The sequence below is a fragment of the Lygodium microphyllum genome, chromosome 30, assembly GCF_053477565.2.
Source record: "Lygodium microphyllum isolate KBCC chromosome 30, Lygodium_microphyllum_v1.1.10, whole genome shotgun sequence".
Lineage (NCBI taxonomy): Eukaryota > Viridiplantae > Streptophyta > Polypodiopsida > Schizaeales > Lygodiaceae > Lygodium > Lygodium microphyllum.
The window spans coordinates 20,849,068-20,872,050 of NC_141164.1; the positions used below are offsets into that span (position 1 = coordinate 20,849,068).

Here is a 22,983-nt window from a genome sequence, read left to right on the forward strand (position 1 = left end):
CTCAAAGCCTTGTATACACCTATCATCTTTTTGGCCTACTTGGACAAAAAGATGCCTAACGTGATGTTATCTTGGCTGTTGATTACTGATATTTTAGGATCCCATAAGCTTCTACATATTACTTTTATTTTACTTTAATACAACTTCAATGCCTTTGCTTGAAAAAAACCAAAGATGTATCATAATGGGACCCTTTTCTACTTCCATTCATCGCACTAGGTGGCGCATTTTCGAGCGGTCTCAGTTCCACCTCCCAGGTCGGCACATAACAATATAAAGTGGATAATATAAATTAAATTAAATCTAGCTTTATACACTAAATGCGACTACCGACCCTCAAGCTTCAACACTTGGGAATCGGGATGGCTGCGTCCGTATCTCGCTGGACGACGATCTTCTCGGCCAAGGTGACTCAGAAAATTGAGAGAGAGAGAGAGAGAGAGAGAGAGAGAGAGATGGCAGACCTGGTGGTCACGCATAAACGAGAATGCTCGCCTGTGGCGTGCAGTACAGGAGAAGTTTCGCCATATAATGTCTAGTTCTTGCACAAGAAGTAACACTTGACGTCGGTCATCTATGAGCTGCCACGGCCAGCTCTAGCCTGTCATTTCGAGGACCCTCTTCAGCACACAACAAAGAGAAACCATCCGTTTGCCCAGCCTTGTCGGTCTACCTGCACGCCTTCAGCGGTTTCTTCATCTAACAATTGGCCTTCGGGATTCTGATGCCTTCCCTATTCCAGCGACGAGAACGAGGATTATCATTCATAGATTATATCACAATAGATGTCTTATCTAACAATCAGAGGCTCTGGTCTTAAACCTGCATGCTTTGGTCTTAAATCGTGCATAGTATCTAACAATAGTTGTCTCATCTAACAATCAGAGGCTTTGGTAGTTGTTTTGCTCGATCGCTGGTCTGCAGAGTTCACGTTGACTTCAAGCCCCTTATTTTCTCAGGTCTTTTAATACATTGGATGGAACTATGGCCTGTGGTAAAGCACAAGATTGACTACTGTTCAGGGAGCCATGCTTAACAAGTAATATTTTTCCTCTATAAAGCTGACCTTTACTCAATTAGATCACCTAACCACAAAGTTCTGGTGTCAAACGGATCCTCAATATCTGTTACAAGTAAGTTAGGACATTGTTTAATAATCCTTGCTATTCAGCCAAAGGTTTAGAGAAGCAGGATTGTTGGGATTTTTCTTTTACTGCCATTATGTTTGTACTGGCTGTTTGCCGTGTGATTGGCTTGTTTATGAGGAAGATATCAATCGAGTCAAATTCTTCAACTTTAGGAAGGTATGAGCTTGTTTTTGTTGATCGGAAATTTCAATAAACTCACACCTATGGGGTGTTAGAGCTCCTAATGTCCGCATCTGACTCAAATTGAGATTCATAGGCAAGAGGCGAGGGTGTATGACACGCAAGACTGCTAACATTGCTTGTCAGTTTTCTTGGATGTGGTAGAAGCCCAAAGAAGATGGAATAGATCCAAGGGTGGTAAAAGAAGTACCAATGTTGAAGAAGTCTATCGATGAAGAAGCTCCTCATGATCTTAGGAATCCCCCTTTGAAACACAAGGGGCAAGAGAATCCATTTGCTTTATTGATATTGTTTTCTTCTAAAAGGGTTGGAGGGTACGGAACCACGAGAGGAGATGGAGACAGGTGGGATGGAACTTGTGGAATAGATGGTGTACAATTGGGAATAAGTGTGGCTATGGAAGACTGCTACGGAGGACCTTGACCTTGTACAACGAAAGGGAAATGGAGCGTGTGAAGTCCTTTCTCTTGCTAACTTGTCATTGCTAAAATGACTCTTGAAAACAAGATGGCCTGCTTGGTGAAGACAACTCGAGTATTGAGTCTAGTAAGGCTATAAACTAAGAGGAGTGGGAAGCCCAAGTATGATATATAGGACTTCTGAAACGGAGCTTGATTGATGGTTAGACAATAGCGGCAAAGTGCCAACACCGCTGATAGACACATTTAACAAATGTCACCAACATTGACTATACCCTTTGATGGATGAAGTTCTTGCAACAAATCTCCTTGAGGAGTCATATGACTCGAAGCTCCACTATCAATAAGCCAAGGTCTCGTTGAAGCCGATGAAGAAGACTCCTCCATCTCATGGATGTGAAGGAATATAGACTTATGTGGAACAGCCGTGGTGAAGAAATAGAGGAGGACTCATATGTTTTTGCTCCATCCTTCGCTCATGGACGAAGGTGAGGGTATTTCTTCCAACACCTCTCCTCGAGATGAGTGCCCTTTCCACAGTGTGGGCATTTAGGCTTCTTTGAATCTGTATCAGAGCATGATGAAAATTTTGAATGTTTAACCTACTTTTTATTCTTATTCTTGGTCTTCTTGTCATTCTTGTTACCTCCTTTGAAACTTGTAGTAAAAGCCTTAGTAAGGCTAGATCCACTAGTATCAATCTCCTGGAGTCACTTTTTGTGCTCCAAAACAAGCGGAGCTAGCTCTTTCCATAGAAGAGTTTCTTGAACCCTGGAGGTGAGCAAGTTGCGGTAGAAGACATCATACTTAGGAGACAGCAACTGAGTAATGAGAATCATGGCCATGTCCTCTGATGAAATCATCTTGCCACGGGATGCAAGCTCATTTGGTGCGTCCTTCATCTTGTTGATACGATCCTATATAGAAAGGGAATCATCAACAGAAAGCATTTGAGTTTCTTCTCTATGGTGATATGTTGGGTAAAGGTCTTCTGATGGTAGAGAGAAGAGAGCTACATCCACATCTCCTACGTCCGAAGTCTATGTACATGCACAAGGATAGAGTTCTGCAGACTCATGAAGATAAAAGATCATGCTATAAAGTTGAGCCAATCCCAAAGGGTTACTTGGTTCATCGTAGAATCCATGCAGGGACCCTCTAGATGGCAGATTGGGGTAGTAACAAAGTTTCATAAATTGAAGGTGTCAAAGATGCACTCCACTTTGTGGGACCAAAGGGAGTGGTTCACATCATCAAGTCAATCTTCTTTGGGGAGAAAAGGAAGCACAAGTACTTGAACAAAAGAGGCCAACATAGCCATAATAGGACTTGTAGCATAGGCACGATGAGATAGATGTAGAGAAGTAGGGGGAAAGGGGGGCTTTGATCTTCTCGACCTATTAGAGTGAGAACAAGGCTTTGAATCTTCGGGACTTTGATCTTTGGGTCTCTCTTCATGACAGTTTGATTGATGTGACCGTGTGTGGTCAAAAGATTGAATGGTTTCCACATTGGAGTCATCAAAATCATTGAACCAGTGGTAATCCATAACTCTTCAAGATCTACAAACACACTAAAACTCTGTGTTTTGGTGTTGGATTGCCTGAACAGAGGCCCTACAAGGGGTTGTAGATGTCCCGCACACTTCATGGAAGGCTCAAACAATGCAAAAAAGTAAGTTGAGTGTAGACTTCTCTTCGTAGAACCCCGAAATCCTCACTTTGGCGATGATACGATGTGAGAGTGAGCAACAAAAGAGGAAATACGAACATGGAGAGAGAAGGGAAGAGAAAGACGCAATAAAAGAAGAGAATGGAAGGAGAAAACTTGCACTAAATTGAATGAAAGTTGGATACAAAAGAGGACTGATTAGTCCTTGCACGCAGCCCAAGGTGTTAGTGAGGACACCAGATTAGGCTGATGATGGAAGGCAGCTCTGGAAGATGGAGAAGAGTCCTTGTATGTTGGAGTTGCTGAAATATGCAAAGAGTGAACTTGTGAATGATGAACCAACTAATTTGGCCTACTATAAATAGCCAAATAACCCAAAAATTTGGCTGACCTAATGAGTGGGGTGCCATAAATGCTGGCCAACCAGCTTAGAATAATAAAATAATCAAGAAAATGCAAATTGCCATCATAAATCTTGGTCACCCCATCTTGATCAATGTGAATGCCATCTAGACCCATTGAAAAAGAAATGCATTGAACTAGAAAACAACCAGCTAGTGTGAACACTCCTAAATCCGAACTAAAAGAAATGCATTCTCTAAATAGAGTTGCCTCCTTCATCAAAATATATAATAGATTGAGTGTTAGAGCTCCTAATGTCCTCATCTGACTCGGATTGAGGCTCATTGGTGCATGAGACACGATCGCTAAACAGATGGCGACGTGATGACATTAGCTTTTTGCACTTTGTAGAAAGCTAAAACATGACACACGACCACTAAACAGATGGTGACGTGATGACATTAGCTTTTTGCACTTTGTAGAAAGCTAAAACACAGGTTGGTTTGGTAGAACACGTAGTTGTAAAAGGTTGTGATGATGAACAACATGCAACAACTTTGAGATGGTGGTGATGGGCTGGGTACTAGGAAATGATGGTCCCTAGTTGATAGTAATGTCCTCCATGCAAGGTGGCAGCCTCCATATGATGGTGGCAGTAGAATCGCAGATAGATGGTAGCTCTTGATGGGATATGGGTGATAGAGGAGATAGGTGGTGGTTAAAGAGTGAAGAAGATATGATGATGGATGATTGGGGATAGAAAAGGATATCCATAGCATGCTCTATTTGTAGAGGATTTTGGAGCATTTGTTCTACTATTAAAAAATAAAGCCTTTTATTTTTGGTAATTAGTATTTAGTTACTTTTTGGGGCTATTTTAAGGAGAATAAGATAAGCATTAATGCACAATGATTTTTTATTAGTGTATGCCTTAATTTTTAGTGGCTCAACACTCCTTAGGCCCAAAAAGGTCCCAAGATGAGGAGAGTCACTTCTTTACCCTCTTTTGTACTTAAAAGGTCCCATCTCAAAGAAACCAAGGCATTGAACCAAGGATGCCTCAATGGGCTGCCCAAGGCCCTACCATGATCACAGAGGCAATGTGTATCCTCTTTTGAATAGCTCAATTGAATGGATCTTAAATTATTCTCTCTTTTCTTTTCTTTTCAAGGCAATATATGAACAATAAGACATTTAAAGAGTTATGAACCATAAAAAGAACTATTGTAAGGCAAGGGTATCAGTGATTAAATAGAAAAAGAAAGTGATGAGATATATGAGGGTAAGCTGTTGTGGAACTTTCCATAATGAGACAGCCATAGTGAGATTGCCAATGGTAATTGCATTGTATATAGTGGATCCAAGTCAACCACCCTTTGATGAGGTGAAAGGGAGTATGCTTACATAATGCCAATAGTTTTTACCTTGGATGGATGCTTGCTTTTACAACTTTCCTCCATTCCAAGGGCTTCATTTTAGATTAATACAATGCAAATGCATGGGAGATGCAAGGAACAATATAAGTGTTATGCAAAACAGAATGAAATGCAAAGTGTAGTGGCATCATGCGAGCAACTCTTTTATAGAGAAATTGTTTACTTGGCCAATCACCTTTTACAAGTACACCTTTTACAAGTATGACTATGAAGATCCAAACAAATAATGATACGAGTACTTTTGAATCAATGAAGAAGGTGACCAAAATCTTGTAAGCACCAAGAGAAGAAGCTGCGCTTGTTAGAACTCATGTTGTGAGTCTGTGCATGCCTGATGGGCTGGGCACATTTGTTAGGATTTTAGGCATTTTTATTGGGGGCATTTCATGTGGTTTTTTGGCATTTTATGCCAGTCGGCCAGCATTTAACGCTGGCCGACCAGCTGCTGGTTATGGCCTATTTTGGGCCTATTTATTGGGCGGCGGCGGCAGCGGCGGCGGCTGCTGCTGCTGCTGCAGCTTGTAGCTCCCTCACCCACGGTTTGGGCGTCGTGTTGATGCGCGTTGATAGCTCCACCCACCCTCCGTGACATGGTCCCTTACTGAGCCCATGCAAGCTTGTAAATGCTTTCTACTTATGAATATGACTTGAAGCCCCCAAGATGGGCCCTTTGGTAAACCTCGCGTCGTGTTCTATTCTGTGTCGCGTTCCTGACGTGTTGAGGTGCCCCGTGACGCGTTCCGGGGTCAAAATGCAAAAGTTCCAGAAAGGGTCTAGTGCCGCCCCGGGGCCTAGACGGGGTCCCGAAAGGGTCCCGGAAGGGTCTCTGAGGGTTGGACCATCACACTTGGTAGCTGCTGCTGCTGCTGCTGCTGCTGCTCCTCCTCCTCCTCCTCCTCCTCATCACATACAATCATCATTCTTTAGGTGGACTTCTATTGGAGAGAGGAGCCGGTGTCAATGCCCATGCAGCTAGTGATTCACTATTGTACTTGATTGTTTCGTGTTAGGTATATGGGTTCAATTTCCTGAGTTCATCTCTAAGTTCTGTTCTTTGTTGTGTTTTTCTATTTTCTTTCTCGTGTCTTGTGTTTAGCAGTTTATTTCAGCACTTGTCTATGCTTCCATTGCTGCACCGCTTCTGATATGGTATTGGATTGCAGGATTTGGGCTCTTGCTGTGTGCTTCTCTACTGATTACAGGTCCTTCTCCATGCTGATTAGGTGCCAGTTTGTTCCTGCAAATTGACTTGCTTGCTGCTAGTTATACCTGCGTTTTTCGCATCTATTGCAGTGATAGCATCCTCTTGAATTTGTGTTTTCAGGCTGTGCTGCCATTCCACCCCTTGGCGGTCCCTTTACTGTTACCAATTGCTGATTTCTGCTCAGCATCTTTGCAGTTTCAGATCTGATCTTGGTCTTGTGCAGGTCGACATTGTCTGATTGATTTCTTGTAATTAGCTTGTGAATACTACGTGTAAACTCTATTTTTGTGCAGTTTGTGCTGTTTGGTTGGCTGTCTTCTCTGTTTGTATACCTTCTCCCTTCTATCTTCTTTTCTTATCCTCTCCTAATGGCCCCTTCGTGCACTTCTACAGGTGTTAAGTTGCATGGTCTTGTCTATCTTACATGGAGTGTTGTGATGAAATCTTGGTTTATGCAAAAGCAAATTTGGTACATTATATGTGGAGCTATTCCTCGGTCTCAACGTCCTTTTCCTCTTCCTGAAGGTTTTGATGAGGACAACCATGAGGAAGCTGTGCTTACATGGGATCCGGATGATGCACATGTACATTTTGCACTGCTTTGGGTATTTCTAAAGAAGTCTTACCAGTAGTTATCTCCTGCAAGACATCTCCCGAAGTATGGTTGAAGCTTCAGATGTTGTATGAGGCACCTTCCACCATGTGTGTAGTGAACCTTTATGGACAGCTTTAGCAAATGAAGTTTAGGGAAAGGGACACCATTCAATTCTTTTTGCTTTGTGTTACACAGGTCCAGGACCAATTTCGACACATGCAATCTGCCATTCCAAAGGCACATCTCGTGGGAACAGTACTCTACAAGCTCCCCCTAAAGTTTAATGGAGTGGCGAATGCTTTGAGGGTACAGATGTCTACACATGTTAGCTTTACATATATGTCCTCGATGCTGCTTGAGCATGAGATATCTTTGTGTTTACAAGGGAGGCTTTTGTCTCATTATGGAGGTTCCAGTGAGGCCTTTATAGCTTCAAAGAGGGGTGATAGGAAGAAGAAGTCAAAGGCCTAGTGTTATCACTGTGGTAAGAAGGGACACTTGCGAAAGGATTGCAAAGAGTTAGTAGCCTCACGAAAGGAGGAGGAGAAGAAGAAGCGGGATATGGACTCCTCTGACAAGTCCTCTTTTCCTCAGACTCGGACTTCGATCCTCCAACTAAGGAGAAATCCAAGGCATGGAAGGAATCTGCTTCCTCAGATCGAGAGAAGGGCTTGGTGGCCCCTTCCTCTAATGCTTTCTAGTCCAAGTGATGCCATCATCCCTCACAACTCTTCAGTGCTAGAGAGAGAGTGTGCGAGAGGGCTATGAGATGGGGCAATTGTGCCTCATCTATACAGGTCTACAGGTGCATAGGTTCTAAAGAGGGACGTCCCTAACACATCAATCGAAGTTTGGTAGATTCAAATCCTAGAGTTGGGATTGATATCTAGGTTCATGATAGGTTGTTATTTGACATAGAGCAGGGTTGGCTTCTAGTCTTGTTCTCACACGATGGGACACTTTGGCGGCGGGGAATCCATGGTCATATATGTTCAGAACCATTTTTGATAGGATGGTCTTGTATGCTATTGCGAGACATTGATGACGGACATAGAGACATGCTATGGGTCTCCTCTATTTTCAAGGGCTGGTACGATTGATATCGACATTAGGTTCTCTTTGAGACAGCTTGGTGGTGGCTTGATCACCCACTACCTGGGTATCTAGGGTTCTACTCTAGTGGTTCTAGTTTGTATGGACTGTGATGAGACATTATCATTGTATCATTGTATTGTATTAGATTACCCATGATTTGAGAGAGGGTGTTAGCAGGATTGTTAGCTTTTCTGTGAGTTTGTGCATGCTTGATGGGATGGGCACATTTGTTAGGATTTTGGGTATTTTTATTGTGGGTATTTCATGTGGTTTTTGGCATTTTATGCCAGTTGGCTCACCGTTTGCTGATTATGGCCTATTTTGGGCCTATTAATTGGGCTCCTCCTTCTCCTTCAGACATATAGTCATCATCATTCTTCAAGTGGACTTCCATTGGAGAGAGGAGTCAGTGTTAGTACCCACACAACGAGTGAGTCACTATTGTATGTGACTATCTCATGTTTGGTATATGGATTTCATTTCTTGAGCACATCTTTGAGTTCTGTTCTTTTCAGTGTTCTGGTCATTGAGGGGCAGTCATGGGGGTCACCACTCCCCATCATCCCAATGTTGAAGGCGAGAGTAGACCAATGCCAATCTACTAATGAAGGTAATTAAGGATTAAGTAATTGAGTGGTTTGGTCAAGATGTCGTGTCTAAAGATGCCAATCATATCCAATGCAGTGTCATCTCCTAGTCTAACAAAACTTGTAACAGTACAGTAGCTGTGAAACCAATGGTGACGTGGGGTAACATGGAATGAAGCTCCTGAATCTAGAAGCCAACATTGAGAGTAAGTAGATGGAGCATTGGTCAATCGAGTAGCATTAAGTGAGGAAGCAACAATAATGGAGTCATAAGAACTGTACTCCAAGGCATTTATCGCCTCTATCTTCACATTGGACTTAGGTACAATCTCAGTGGACTTCGCATTTGCATGCACTTTCTCCTTGCCTTTCTCGTTGCGCCTATCATTGCGCATTTTATGGCACTATGGCGTAATGTGACATTGCTGCCCACAATAATGACATATCAAAGAGGACTTTTGATTTACTACAAGATTGCCCACAAGACTCAGAGTCTAGTTGGGCTGTGAGTCTTTACCACTGTTATTATTACTATTTCCACCATTACTACCTCTAACTGTAAGTGCATGAGAGGTACGGGATGTATCAATATTCTTCACGTTTACTTTTTCTATAAGTAAAGCACTCTCTATATCATTGCATTTAAGACCATCCTCAGGAAGATTAACACTCATAACAATATGAAATGTGTCCTATGACTCTGGTAGTGTGACAAGCAAGGGTAAAGACTTTATGTTCTCCCTAAACTTGATGCCCTACGAGATAAGCTGGCTAAAAATAGAATGGAGCTCATTCAAATGAGTAGACATAAGGGTGCCCTCCTTCACATGAAGGTCCACAAGCTGCTTTAACTAGTACAACTGAGATGTAGGACTCTGCTTGTCATAAAGATCACATATCTTCTTCCATAAATCGTTCGCACCACTAGAAGTAGAGATAACATTGAAATACACTTTCTTAGATAAAAGGAGTATGATAGTACACTTGCACAACTCATCCAGTTCATCCCAATCTTCTCTACTCCCAATTTTCTAGGTTTATGTCCCAAGCTTTCAATGGCCTAATCTGCTTCTTCTGCACCAATGCCTATCACATTTGCGTCTTCCAATATTGGAAGTTGTTACCATATAGCTTTTCAATGTTGAAAATAGCACTATTGGCTGATGCATTGGAAGTACCTGTGCCATTATGTTTACAAATGATTGCAAAGTACAAGAGTATGGGCTACTGTAATTACAGCAAAACAGCCCCAAAACAGAGCCAAAAGGGCAGGCAAGAGGTGGGGAACAAAAGATTCTATAGCTGTCCACAAACAATAGGTAGTAGAGTGCTCAAACAAGGCATCTGCGCTCAAAGAAACTGCTCATAAACAGTATTCAGCATTGCTGTCCGTAAAACTGCAGTAAATAACCATACATTAGTAGGCAAATGACCAATGGAGTAAGCTCCCATTGCTAGGAATATTTGGGTAGCAATCTAGGATATAGAGAATGCAACTAGTAGTGTAGCAACCGAGTACCAAGAATTGTCAAAGTATATAGAGTGTTAGATACGTAGATGTATACAACCAATGTGTGTCAAGCATCCACTACTAATAGGTATAGGGAATCCAAATGCTCAAAAGCAAATCAGCCCACAAGAGTCAGCATTTGCAAGAACAATGTATGCGTATATTAATTGATCATGTACATAGGTAGGAGACTCCCACTGTCTCTAAAGATCTAAGCTCTACAAGAAAAATACATGTCTACCCCATTGAAAGTGAATCTGGGATGTCCAAGAGCCAAGCAAAGCTGAATACATAATGCTTATAACATCTGGGCAACCAAGTTACATGATAAGTACATTTGGGAGTATATACATCTAATATGTCTCCAACCCACAAGTGAAGAATCATTGAAGCAAGTGCCCAAAGCCCAAATACATCCAACGGAGCTTGAATGCAAAGCTCAAAGTGCATCATAAGCATATCTGGGCACATAGATTAATGCCACAAGCATCCATATAAGTATGTAGAGTATATGAAGCACTTGTAGGCATTCAAAGCATAGACTTGTAACGTGTAAGCTTGCTGGTTACTATGTATTGCAGCAAGAGATCTTCAATGGATTGAGCAAAGGAAGCTCAAATCAATCCAAAAGAGCATCCACAATGATCTAGCAGGATCCTAGCATCAATACATAGGTGTATTACCATCAGTGAAGTTTTGAGCAATGAAGAATATGCTGGCCACAGGTAGTATATGGCAAATGTTTCAAACATTGAGGCAATGGCTGAGATCTCCTACTCCAAGTAGTACCCAAGCTGAAGCAAACGAGCCTTGAGAATGTTCCAACCCAAGTGCTAGGAGGCAATAGTTAGGTGAGGAGGCAGCTTGTAGATGAGGTGAAGAGGCTTGGAAAATATGCGCAGCCTGCATGTTTGCTGCTGGTCACTTTGTTACCAATGCTAAAGTTCAACAAGCACTCAGCAGTGCTCAAGACATCCGTAGTGAGGTCTTGGAACAAGGTAGACAAGCTGGGAGATGGAGGAACTCAATGCATACCTCGAATGAATGGAGCAATGGCAGAAAATGATCGATGATACTCTTGGAATGCCCACTTTGATACTAGTTGAAAGGTGGAGCGGAAAGTGGAAGCATGGGCGGAAGCAAGAAGGGAGCAAGAGCTATGGAGGTTCAAGCAAGAAGAGAGAGATCAGTGTGCAGGAACTCCAATAGTTACAATGTGTGACCTACATTCCTTTATTCTATTGCTACTAAAAGAATTAAAGAATAAAGAGATAGTGATAGGTGCTGGTCACTTGTAATGTATAGGTGTGGGTACTATATATAAGTAAATGTAGGCAGCTAGGCACATGCGGCCTTTAATCCCCAATAGGATAGCAAGAAACACCTTCCAAATGGTGACAATGGGGTGGGTGGCAGAAAAACTATGATCTCCAGCTGATTGTGATGCCCTCCATGCATGGTGGCTGCCTCTAGATGATGGTGGCAGTATAAACACAGCTAGGCAGCAGCTCTTGGTGAGGTATGGGCAGCAGAAGAGATGGACGGTGGCTGAATACTAATAATTGAAGATTTGATGATGGATAATCAGGAATAGAAAAGGATGCCCACAACTTGCTTTATTTATAGAGGATTTTTGGGCATTTTCCTTGCTAAAAAATAAATCCTTGCATTGTTGGTAATCAGAATTTAATTGCCTTTTGGGGCTGTTGAAAGAGAATAAAGCAAGCATTAATACATAGTAACTATTGACTAGTGCATGCCTTTACTTTAGTTGCTCAACACCTACAACATTGCTCAACTTCTTTGACTGGGGTGGTTAAGGATCCTTATAATACAAGAACACATGGCTCATTTGTGCCATATCTTGTGTGATCACCACACTTGAACTCTAGGTCTATAGGTTCTCTTGTGTGTACATTAGAATAATGTGGGCTGGTGGTATGGGACACCAACCCTTTTCATGGGACTTGGTCCATTATGTTGTTAGTCCTAGGCTTTAAGATGAGTATGCTTGGCTCCATGGCTAGGAGATGAGTTTGATGTCAATTCCTCTATGTTTCATATCTATGTATGATGTGAGTTTGGCATGTGTCATGATTTGTGTATAGGTCCGGATCTAAGTGCCAGGTACGCATTTTAGAGAGACCTAGTAGGAGTCAGATGTGGATGTATATATGTATTTCACTAGGTCTATAAAGTTCTTAGTTATGCAGTCTTTTCTTTTTGTAGACATTTGTGTCAAAGCTTTTGAATGGTATGGTACTTCTATCTTTTGTAGATGTGCAAGGCATAGAGGCCTCTTTGTGGGAGTGGGGCATGGAGTTAGATACCACTTACAAGGAGAGGGTGAAGCGAAGAAAGGACAGCACACCATAGGGTTAACTCATAGGACAACTCCCAGGACCATCGTCTCTTCCGTGCCCATCATGGAGAGATGATGGTCACTAGAAGAGAGAATGTGCTTGAAATGCAAGCTAGAAGAGCACAAGCATGTGAGTGATCTTAGTTGAGGCAAAAAGAGCAAGAGCTTCATATATGGTTGGTGCAAGGAGCTATTAGTGATGCTGCATTTGACTAAGTCAACCATGAGGACAATGGCGCAAGCTCAAAGTCATTAGATGCGAGATCCTTTTGGCATGTAAAGTACAAAACATGGGTAAGTAAAGAATGGGCCCTACATGGTCATTGGCTTAGACACACCCTTAGTGATGATAAACGTATACCAAGGCTAGATGGGTGTACATGTTTCTATTGTAGAAACCAATGAATACCATGGACTATGTCACTCCTGATGAAAGGCACATCCACAAAATCTTGACCCAAAACGACCTTACTAAACTTGGATTTGGATGTCTAATGAAATTAGATGAATGGTAAATCGCATTCCTCAATGGCCGACCATGGCCAAGAGTTGATGGCAATCTAGCTTATTGAGTGGCCTTCAAGGATATGACATTTGCTCTACCACTGTCAAGTACAAATGATGTTTTTTTGACCATTTAATTGACCATAAGCTAGAAGTAGAAGCACAAAGCCCAAAGGCCTTGCACTTTTGGATAGTTTCGTGAGAAGTTGGCCTTTCTTCTTTTGGTCAAGCCCATTAAGGAAGCATTGAATGTATAGGAGCTGAAACTATGTTGAGATGAAGGTAATTGGTGTAGCTGTGGGCTGGTTTGCTGCCTTGGCTGCAAGCTTAGGCATTGGGCCTTCCCATGTCCCTACATTGTGGCAAGAAAACATATATATGCTATTCTTGGTTAGTTCACCTTAGATATCCCCTTGTTTTTCCCTCCTTAGCTTTCTAGTTTGGCATTAAGTTGGCAATTGGAGACTTGCTCCCATTTCCTTATTGGGACGAGGAATTGTTTCCCAAAAGTGGGGTCTTAGCACGAATGGATTGTTGTGGCTTAGTCTTTAGAACATGTGGTGTATTGGATGGTGCTTGCTTGGGCTTGCACTCTTTTTTCCATCAATTCACATCTCAAAGTTTTGAGCTAGCTTAACAATTCCTTGATATGTCTTGGGCTCTAAACTACAGAGATTTCATTGGATTTGGTGGTCAAGATGAAACAGTCTTGTAGCCCAACATCAAAGCTTATTAGTAGTTTAAGTTGTTTGTTGAACTCACTTTAGCCATGAAGTATCCAAGAGGTCATAATCAAGAAACAACTAAAATAAGGCATTTGAATAATTCTCATTCTAGAAGTCCACAACTTCTATCATATTATGATGATAAGACAAGAAGTAGTTTTCAACGACACACAAAGGGCCTTAATCTTCGGAATGCTGCCCCCCCCCACATGGCTCCTTGTGCTAGCTAGGCTTTATTAGTTGAGAAACACAAAATAATTGTATAAAGATTTCCTATGTGTTTCATCTTCCTTTATCTTTGCACCTCCAAAAGTCTGAATCAGCAAAATATTGGTTTCTTGCAAGAATGAGATTGTGACTCATCTGCCTAGCACAACTTGAGATTTGCCGGAGGCCCGGACTCTAAAAAATGTTGTGTTCTAAAGCTGCTATAATACGGCAGCAGGTACACAAAGAACACTAGCACCACAAAGCACACTCAAATTCATTAACATTTGCCTTTTGCTGATATTATTGTAATATTGCAGGCCACAAAAAGAATAGTTCCACACAAAAACCTCAAAACTCAGGCTAGCAAACTACAATTTGCTGATGAGGAGCTCGAGAGCCAAGTCAACGATCTTGGCAAGAAGAATGAGAGGAGATCATGATTGCGGCTTCTCACTTTTTCATGCCTTGTCTCCTTTGGGCTGTTATCACATTAAAGACCTAAAGACCCTCATTTCTTCCCCCTTTCTCATTACACTTGTTCTTAGCCTTCATGTAAGTCCTGCATTTGAAACTAAGGAATATTCATGTATTAGCCATGGAAATTTTTAAGTGCCCAAGAAACTACTCTCTTTCACATGCATTTTTGATGAGTGTGACCATGCACTTGCAGTTATGACATGTTGCAGAAGTGCTATATTGAAGTGGGACACACGCCTATTTTTCTTAAAATAACTAAAGATAGGAGCAAAATTGCCACAAGAAGATTTCATAAAATGGTAATTACTGATTTTATAATGCCTTTCACATGGTGCCATATTTGCAGCTATGTGGCATGTCTTAAGCCTTATGTGCTCATGCTTTGCCTTCATTTCCAAGCTGATGCACTCTTGCTTCTTAGCTTTCTCTTGGTGATATCTAATCCCAACTGCTCTGTTACAGACTTCGGGGGTTTGGCCCCCTTTTTTTATGACAATGCCTTGAACAAGTTGCTCTCCTTCTGCATTTTCTTTACGCTTCTTCTAGAGCATGTTCATCAACTGCTCCATTTGTGCCTGAAGGAGTTGGATTTTTGTTGGTTATAGGGTTCTGACTGAGGGGATGAGGTTGTTGCTCTTATGTCCATGCTTGAATGCAAATGGAACATCTACCAGGGCGGCTTTTTTTTGTTCAGCTCCCTTTTTTTCTCTGCACGTTTTTTGCAGCTCTCTTCTTTAGATTGCCTCTTTCAAGCCTTGAAGCATGTTTGATGGCCTATCCGGCTGAAAATGAAATGAGTGTAGTTTTAGAGCATACTCATACACTGCATGAGGTCCCCAATAGCATGGAAGGATGCCCCCCCATAGGAGCATTTATTTATCTTTCTTTGTTGGAGAACTGGACACCACCATGACTGAAGCAGTTGGTCAACTAGAGTGGACAACAATCTGTTAGCAGACGTGTGTCCACTGTCTTGTACCATCATCTCCTGGTGCTTTAGGCTACTTTAGATGGAGGGCACATAAGTGCATTTCGAGGACCTACATTATGGGCGTTGCCACTTTATTACTACTTGTGGCCTCAGTCTGGCTACACACACACACACATTATCCATCGTTGATCCTTGGTGAGTGATTAGCCAGCCCTCCTCATTCTTTCACCCTCCTGCTCCTATCTGGCGCCGATATTGACGTGTATAGCTGCATGTTGGGGCTGACCTTTGCAGCCTTGTATCCTACAGCCAATGCAGTCAGATTGTTCCGTCTCTCACCTATGTTCTCTTTCTGTCTCCTCTTTGTGTTTGCTTTCCTTTCTGCTATGCACTCTCACACAATCAGCCTGAATGCTCAGGCTTGAGCTCAAGGTATGCTGAACACAAATGGAACTTTATTTGGGACTGTGGGAGTGAGGATCTGATCATGCAATGGATGATGTTGGACTGATGAAAAATGCAGTGGTTGGCAGCAATGAGGATGAAAGCTCTGCAGGATGGCAGTGGCAAAAATATGAGGCTGTAAGGGTCATAAACAGCAGGTACACCACCTCAAACAGCAGCAGCAGGTTGACAAACACACCCTTAAACCACTTTAGAAGGGCAACATCACACTTTCTGGCTGCGAATGAGTGCAGCTAGAGATAAATTCGCAATTGGGTGAAAGCTGGGCTGGGAAAGGCAGTAGGGGATGAGTGAAATTGTCAGAGAATGCAAAAATGAGTTGGCACCAGCTGCACAGCTACTGAAATGCTGCAGGGACAGCCACATGCCAAGCAACGAGCTCAGTGGAGCCTTCCAGCATAAAATAGAGCAGATGGAAGCCTAGTGCTGAATGGAACAAGGAGAGTCCTAGGTAGTTGCCAACGGATCCTTGAAGCCTTAAGATTAGCACACATCCTAAAGCACAAAAGTGCAGAAGCCTTATGTGGCTGCAGCAATGTCCTTTACGAATGGGGTAGCTAAGACCAGGGAAGATCAGAATGGGAGATACAAGTGTGTTTATAAATAGACAAATGTGGACTGCCAGGTGGGTTAGTCAATGACTGCTGCACAAGGACCCAAAAGTGTAAGTGGGCAAGTGCATTGGCTGCAAGCAATTGGTCAACTAGCCCAAAGTGGCAAAAGAAGTAGCCCTACCCTATATACTTGAATTTCCCCTAGAATCTAGTGGAGCTCAAAGGTAGAGCTTAATAGTCACATGCAAATGGAAATGGCAACAGCAACGGCCAACCTTGCTCTAATGTGATGGCAACAAGTCAGGATTAAGAAGTGGAAACTCTCAGGAAATGACCAGGAAAAGTTACACCTTTACGCTTCTTCAGACTTTGCTATACAACATGTGAAAGTGAAGAATTTTCGAAGCATATTGACTGAACTTGAGAAAGGCAGTTGGGTGACATGTATTGATGCCCTGAATCAAAATCCATGTAAGTCCAGGTCACCCTTGTCAAAAGGTCAGATCATTAAAATAAGGAATAACTCCAGGTTGCACTATAGACCTCCCAACTGGTTATTCATTCAGGCCTTAAAGGGCCTTAAAGGGCCTTAAAGGGCTGCTTAGCAAGATATCTTGGTTTTGGGTGGAGTGCTTAGGAAAGCACAAGAGAAATATTGGGCCTGGTTTCATATGGCCATATTAACTGTTTGACTGTGTCATCAATGTTGATGAAAATCTATTGTGCCACTATTATCCCAATGCATGTCCAATATATCATCCCAACTCCAACCGATTGACGTTCATTTGCCAGGTTTATTACCGTGGTCATACTGATGTGTATATACCACATGGTAAGGGCACTTTGTATTTTGCCTTGGGATACATTGTCCCTAGGGGATCTATTAAAATATTTTTGGCTCTCTGAAAAAGAAAGTAATAACACTATGCATTCCAGTTTGTTTGTCACCCAGTCCACAACATCCAATACCCACGATGCATCCTATGCTGCAACAAATTTTCACAAAGAAAATAAGCCTGATTCGATAAGCCAACATGGCATCCTGCCAGCCTGTTAAAACTGTACATATATGCTGCTTTCTCCAGCCAATCTGAGGCCCTTTATTGACTTTGTTTTTCTCTCTCTTGTTTCCAGTCATTTCCAATTCACAGGTGAAAAGTTGTTTAAAGACAGCCATATCATCTTTTGCCTTTATTCTGTAGTTGTTTTCACTAAATTGAGTCTGTGCCAGTCAGTTGGAACTTCAGTTTCTTTCCACATCAACAATTTTCAATGTAGACTTTGAAGGACATGGCAAATTATATGCAACAACTGGATTACCTTTTCTTTAGGTCACTTGCTAATGTGTCACAAGCATTTTTCCAGTTGTTCTGATTTGCTAACAGGTTACATGCATTTTTCAGCTTTCATCCTAGTAATATATTTTATTCTTTTTGTGAAGTTTGACAGTGACAAGGGTTTTTGTTCTCCATCACAACATACTGACTTGGTTTGCAGTAATACCAAGGATTTTAAAAACCTGGTAAGAGTTGTGATTGGAAACTCTTCTGGCTAAAATTTAGAGCCTTGAAGCTTTAAAATGTTTCCACTTAGCATAGTTTAATTTGATACTTTAAAAGGACAATGCTATGTCCTATATTCAAACACAAGTTAGTTTGAACATCTTTCAGACTTTTGATGCTCTTTCCTATTGCCATTGTTTAAGAAAATACTGAAGGACAGACTCTTGTCCAAAACTACAAAATTAGACCTCACTGCAGCAGCTGGAAGGGAGTTCACTGAACAGCTTCAGGTGCTGAGCCTGGAGGAGGCAAAGCAGTCTGTGATTCGTGCTGTTGCTAACACCAACCGTGGAAAGGTCTTTAACTATGCTCCCTGATTTGCTGCTGATTTAAGATATCTTCTCACTTAACAAGAATTATTTCAAGAGCTGCATATTTAATTGCATTTTTCAACAGTCTTAAATCGTCAATTCTTTCTCTGCTGTAATGATGAACTTCAGGACACCACACCGGAACAAAGGAAAGAGATTCTGAAATTGATTAATGTAAGGCTTTTATCTTCCATTTAAATTGTTGATTTGGACTCACATTGGTGCTTGATATAAGATAAACTCATATGATTCATTGAACAACTTTGCTTGCAACACTTCTCAACATTTTCAAGCTTCAAAAGATGGAGTTTAAAATTGAAGGCTAATGCTTGATTGGCATTGCAAGCAATTGTTTTTCATGAGTCCTCACACTGCAGCAGTTATGGCATTGACTTTTGCTTTGGAAAATGCATTATTTAATATCTAGAAATTGGATGGGACAAATTTCCCATATTGAAAAGGACATATTTACAATGTATTGTCGTAAAAAAAGTAGGTTAAGCCTATCGAATGCAAAGGAGAAAGGTGTGAACATTGTTAGCCTGCCTATTTTAGTGTTGTCAGTTTGTCATCTCCCGGTTGTGAGCTCCTATCAGAGTGTGATGGAGACATGGGAGCTCTAGCATTTTAGTGTGCATTTCTCGTGTTTTAGGCCCTTTTTCTATGTTTGTCAGTTGGTTTACACCTCTTGCTAGTGCCTACCTTTTCCAAACTATTCAGGATGCCACCTCATCATTTGTCAGATTTTCCTATGCAGTCGGACTGAATTTATTGTAGCCCCTGGATTATTTGCAGCAGGTTGGCCAGATTTAGGGCCCTTTTTAGCAGGTCAGCCAGATTTGGTGGACCTCAGCTATTTATAGCTGGCCACTCTTCACTTTGGCCATCATCTTTTGCAGGTTGCTCCTCTGACTTTCGCAGCCTCCTCCGTCTCCGGTGCTGCTGTTGCTGTTGTCATCATTTCTAGCCTGAACCAGTGTTTTGCTGATAATGCAGCCTATTGCTTGGAGGGGACAGTCTACCTAGTGCTAGGTGTTAGTTTTCATCATCGCTTTGTTGCAAACGTAGTCTCCTCTTGGTGGCGACAGCTTCTCAGTCAAGCAACCTTCCTCTGCTGCAAATGCAAGTGTATCTTGGCCAGGCGACAATCCTTTTCAGCAAAATGCAGCAGTATTTGTGAGGGTGACATGATATTTCCCCTAGGCGGACCCTCTACATTGACTCCATTGTGATCCCATAGATGATTCCTCTTGTTTCAGGGCTGTCTATAGGTAAAACATAGTTTTTTGTAGGTGTTTGCAAATTATTGAAGATGTCTCATCACCATTTTTCGGCTTTAATGACTCAGAGGATGAGGTCTCTCATCATTTCTTTGAGAGGTGGAGAGATTATTGTGCTAGTTTGCAGGAAGCTCTAGAAGAACGGAGGTCACCAAGCCTGTTTGTATGGAAACCTTCTCCTATTCCCTCCCCTCATGTTTCTCACAAGACCTGACATCATAGTCTTAAGATGCCCCTCACGGCACCCTTTGTGCAGGTGCCCGTGTTTCCTTCCTTGCCCAAGGAGGATTGATTGGATGGTTCCAACTATTATTTGTGGTCATGTAAGGTGGAGTGTATCCGCCACACCTTCAATCTTTGGGAGTTTGTGTCTCATCCTAATATCCCGTCCCATGGAGGATCTTGCTATTGGATTGACGATGGATTGCGTTGCCTTGTGGGATTGGCTCAACTCTCGAGCTAGATCCTCTCTATTTATGAGCTTATAGTATTGTATCCTTGTACATGTTTGCGGATTGAAGATTGCTGTGGATTTTGGAAGAAGCTTGTGTCTCTCTACCATTAGAAGACATTTGCTCACCGTTATCCCTTGAGAAGAAACTTCGGATGCTCAGTGTTGATGATTCTCCTTCCATGAAGGACCACATTCACAAATTGGAGGATATGAGAGATAAGCTTGCATCTCTCGGACGGACTAAATCTTCCGAGGACATGGCCATGATTCTACTGACTTAGTTACCATCTCTAAAGTTCGATGTATTCTACAAGAGTCTTCTTACTTCCAGGACCTAAGATACACTTCTCTAGGAGAATCTTGTCCCACTAATATTGGAGCATGCTGAGTGGCTCAGAGATATAAGTAACCATGGATCTAGCTCCATGAAGGCTTTTACTACAGGTTTAGGGGGAGGGAAGAAGAAGGGGAAGCCCTAGGCTAAGAAGCAGTAGGACAAGAAGGATAATTCCAAGGATGAGAAGAAGAAGCAACCCAAGTGTCCACACTGGGGGAAAGGGCACTCATCCTGAGGAGAAGTGCTAGCAGAATTCCCCCCATTTGAAGCCCAAGGAGGGGTCCAAGGATTCGAAGGTCACACCCCCTACGACAGAGTCTCTCTCTTCGGACACTTATTTGAGGTGGAGGATATGGTAGTTGCTTCTTCTTCGCAGGAGAAGCCTTGGCTTGTGGATAGTGGGGTCTCTTCCCACATGATTTACCACCAGGATTGGCTTCAGGACATGAGATCCAGAGCGGGATCCGTCACCATTGGTGATAACTCTTCAGTCCCTGTGAGTGTAGTGGGGACCATTCCCTTATTGTTTGATCGGCATTCTTCTTCGGCCGAAGTTCTCTATGTACCCGATTTGGGCTTTAACCTTTTGTTTGTTTACGGTCTTACACAGCTAAGTACTCGAGTCATCTTTACCTAGAATTCAGTCACATTGGAGGATGTATCTTCAAGAGTTGCTGTATGGATAGGTACACGAGAGGATGGACTCTACACACTCACAGCCCTTGCTGTGAGGTCTTCACACGACCTTGGACTGCTTTGGCATGCTCCTTATAGGTATTTGAACCTTGATGCTATTCAACAGGCTTCTTAGAAGAAGATGGTGGAGGGACTTTCAGATTTCCCTCTTATTCATACCCTATGTCCTAGTTGCTTGAGGGGCAAGCAACATAGGCAGCCCCATCCACAGGTTCTTACTCGAAGCACTTCTACCTTGCTTGAGTTGGTTCATACGGACTTTTGTGGACCTATGGGCACGGCATCCCTTGGGAAGGCCAAGTACCTTATGTTGATTATTGACAGCTTTAGTCATTATGTGTGGCCCTATTTCTTAGAGTACAAGAGTGAGGCGTACTTCCACTTCTACAAGTGGAAGGTGTTTGTAGAGAAGCAAACCTCCTTCAAAGTTTATGGTGTCCGAGTAGATCATGGCGGTGAGTTTTGTAGAGACCATGGCATTTGGGTGGAGTATTTCCATCCAAACACACCATTTGAAAATGTTATTGTGGAGTGTGCCAATCGGACCATGCTTGAAATGGCCCGATTGATGTTGGAGCACAAGAGTTTTCCCCATTCCTTATGGGGTGAGATAGTGGCTATGGTGGTACATATTTGCTATAGGTCACCTACTTTGGCATTGAAGGATATGACTCCCTACTAGGCTTTCTTTGGGAAGAAGTCTTTAGTTTTCCACTTTCGCATCTTTGGGTGCAAGGCATATGTCCATGTGGACAAGAAGAACAGAGGGAGCAAACTTGACTCTAAGTCTAAGAAGCTTATCTTCATTGGTTACAATATGACCACAAAGGGCTATAGGCTCTATGACCCGAAGACTCCAAAGATTGAGGTGAGTAGGAATGTGATCTTTAATGAGGTTGCGGCTTTCAAGGATCATATTGATGGTTCTTCAGTTACAAGTGGTTCTTCATCATCGATTGATCCCCCTTATCGGCCCAACCCCTCCCCTTTTTTCCAAGTTACCCCTTAGCACCCCTTCTTCGCTTGCGACTCCTTCCCCTTCCTCGCCTTCTCTCTCACCTTCTCCTCTTCCATGCTTGATGGCTTCTTATCTACTACTTCATCATTGATTATTTCTACCACTTCCCCATGTCCTTAGTTTTCTTTTGGGGGGATTGAGCCATTAGATGGAGAGTCTTCTAGCAAGGGGTAGTGTCTTCCAAAGACAGGTGCTTTATAGGTATTGGGGTTCTCTTGGTCTCCTTCATAGCAAGATGGAGCCTATTACCATTCCTTGATGATTAGATAATCATTGTATTACGAAGGCCTCATAGGTTTATGGGGATGAGTAGAGCCGGGGCTAATGCCTTGTCTCCTTAGGGGTGATGTCTAGCTGGATAAAATAATTAAGGATGGTTGGAGTGAAAATAAAAGTTACCGGAAGAAAAATGTTTAAGTATCACCTTGTGAGGCATTCATAGGTTCTTGGATACTGAATCAGGACTTGGGGTTGATATATTGTTCTCCTTGGATCACTACGGTCAACTCCCTCCTTTTTACATGCTTGAGTATCAAGTCTTGAAGTACATAAAAAGTGATGAATCAAAGTATCTGAAAATGAAAGACCAGACTATAGGAGTCCTTGCCTAGTAATTCACGAACTTATTTGCACATAAAGAAACTATAAAGAGCATCAAGCTGCTTCAAAAAATAATACATAGCAAAACACAAACATAGCTCTCACCCAACCCCCTGAAAAAATCAAGGCATGAAAATCTACAAAGGATAGACCAAGTATAATTTAATAGAGATCCAAAGCTAGTCGCTATAACCAAGTGCTCCAACACAGACAAGCTAAAAAGAACTACCAAAGAAGTCGTCCTAAGTGGTGGTCTGAACTACCTACCTACCCTAGGTCAAATGGACGACTGGGAGCTTAGAGGCTCATG

At 42.2% G+C, this 22,983-nt stretch overlaps 1 protein-coding gene across 3 annotated transcripts in view; it reads left to right on the top strand.

The window, feature by feature from the left end:
* The first annotated feature begins 273 nt into the window (after positions 1 to 273).
* Positions 274 to 22,983, top strand: part of LOC148009612 (putative plastid-lipid-associated protein 4, chloroplastic) — a 101,484-nt gene continuing 78,774 nt past the window's right edge. The window contains exons 1-4 of one of the 3 annotated variants that reach the window (XM_087673155.1): positions 274 to 407; positions 17,857 to 17,937; positions 18,121 to 18,273; positions 18,418 to 18,462. In XM_087673155.1, the coding sequence (XP_087529281.1) occupies positions 321 to 407; positions 17,857 to 17,937; positions 18,121 to 18,273; positions 18,418 to 18,462 (366 nt within the window). In that variant the 5' untranslated portion in view covers positions 274 to 320. The remainder of the gene's footprint in view (positions 408 to 17,856; positions 17,938 to 18,120; positions 18,274 to 18,417; positions 18,463 to 22,983) is intronic. The other 2 variants (XM_087673153.1, XM_087673154.1) reach the window with 2 other exon arrangements.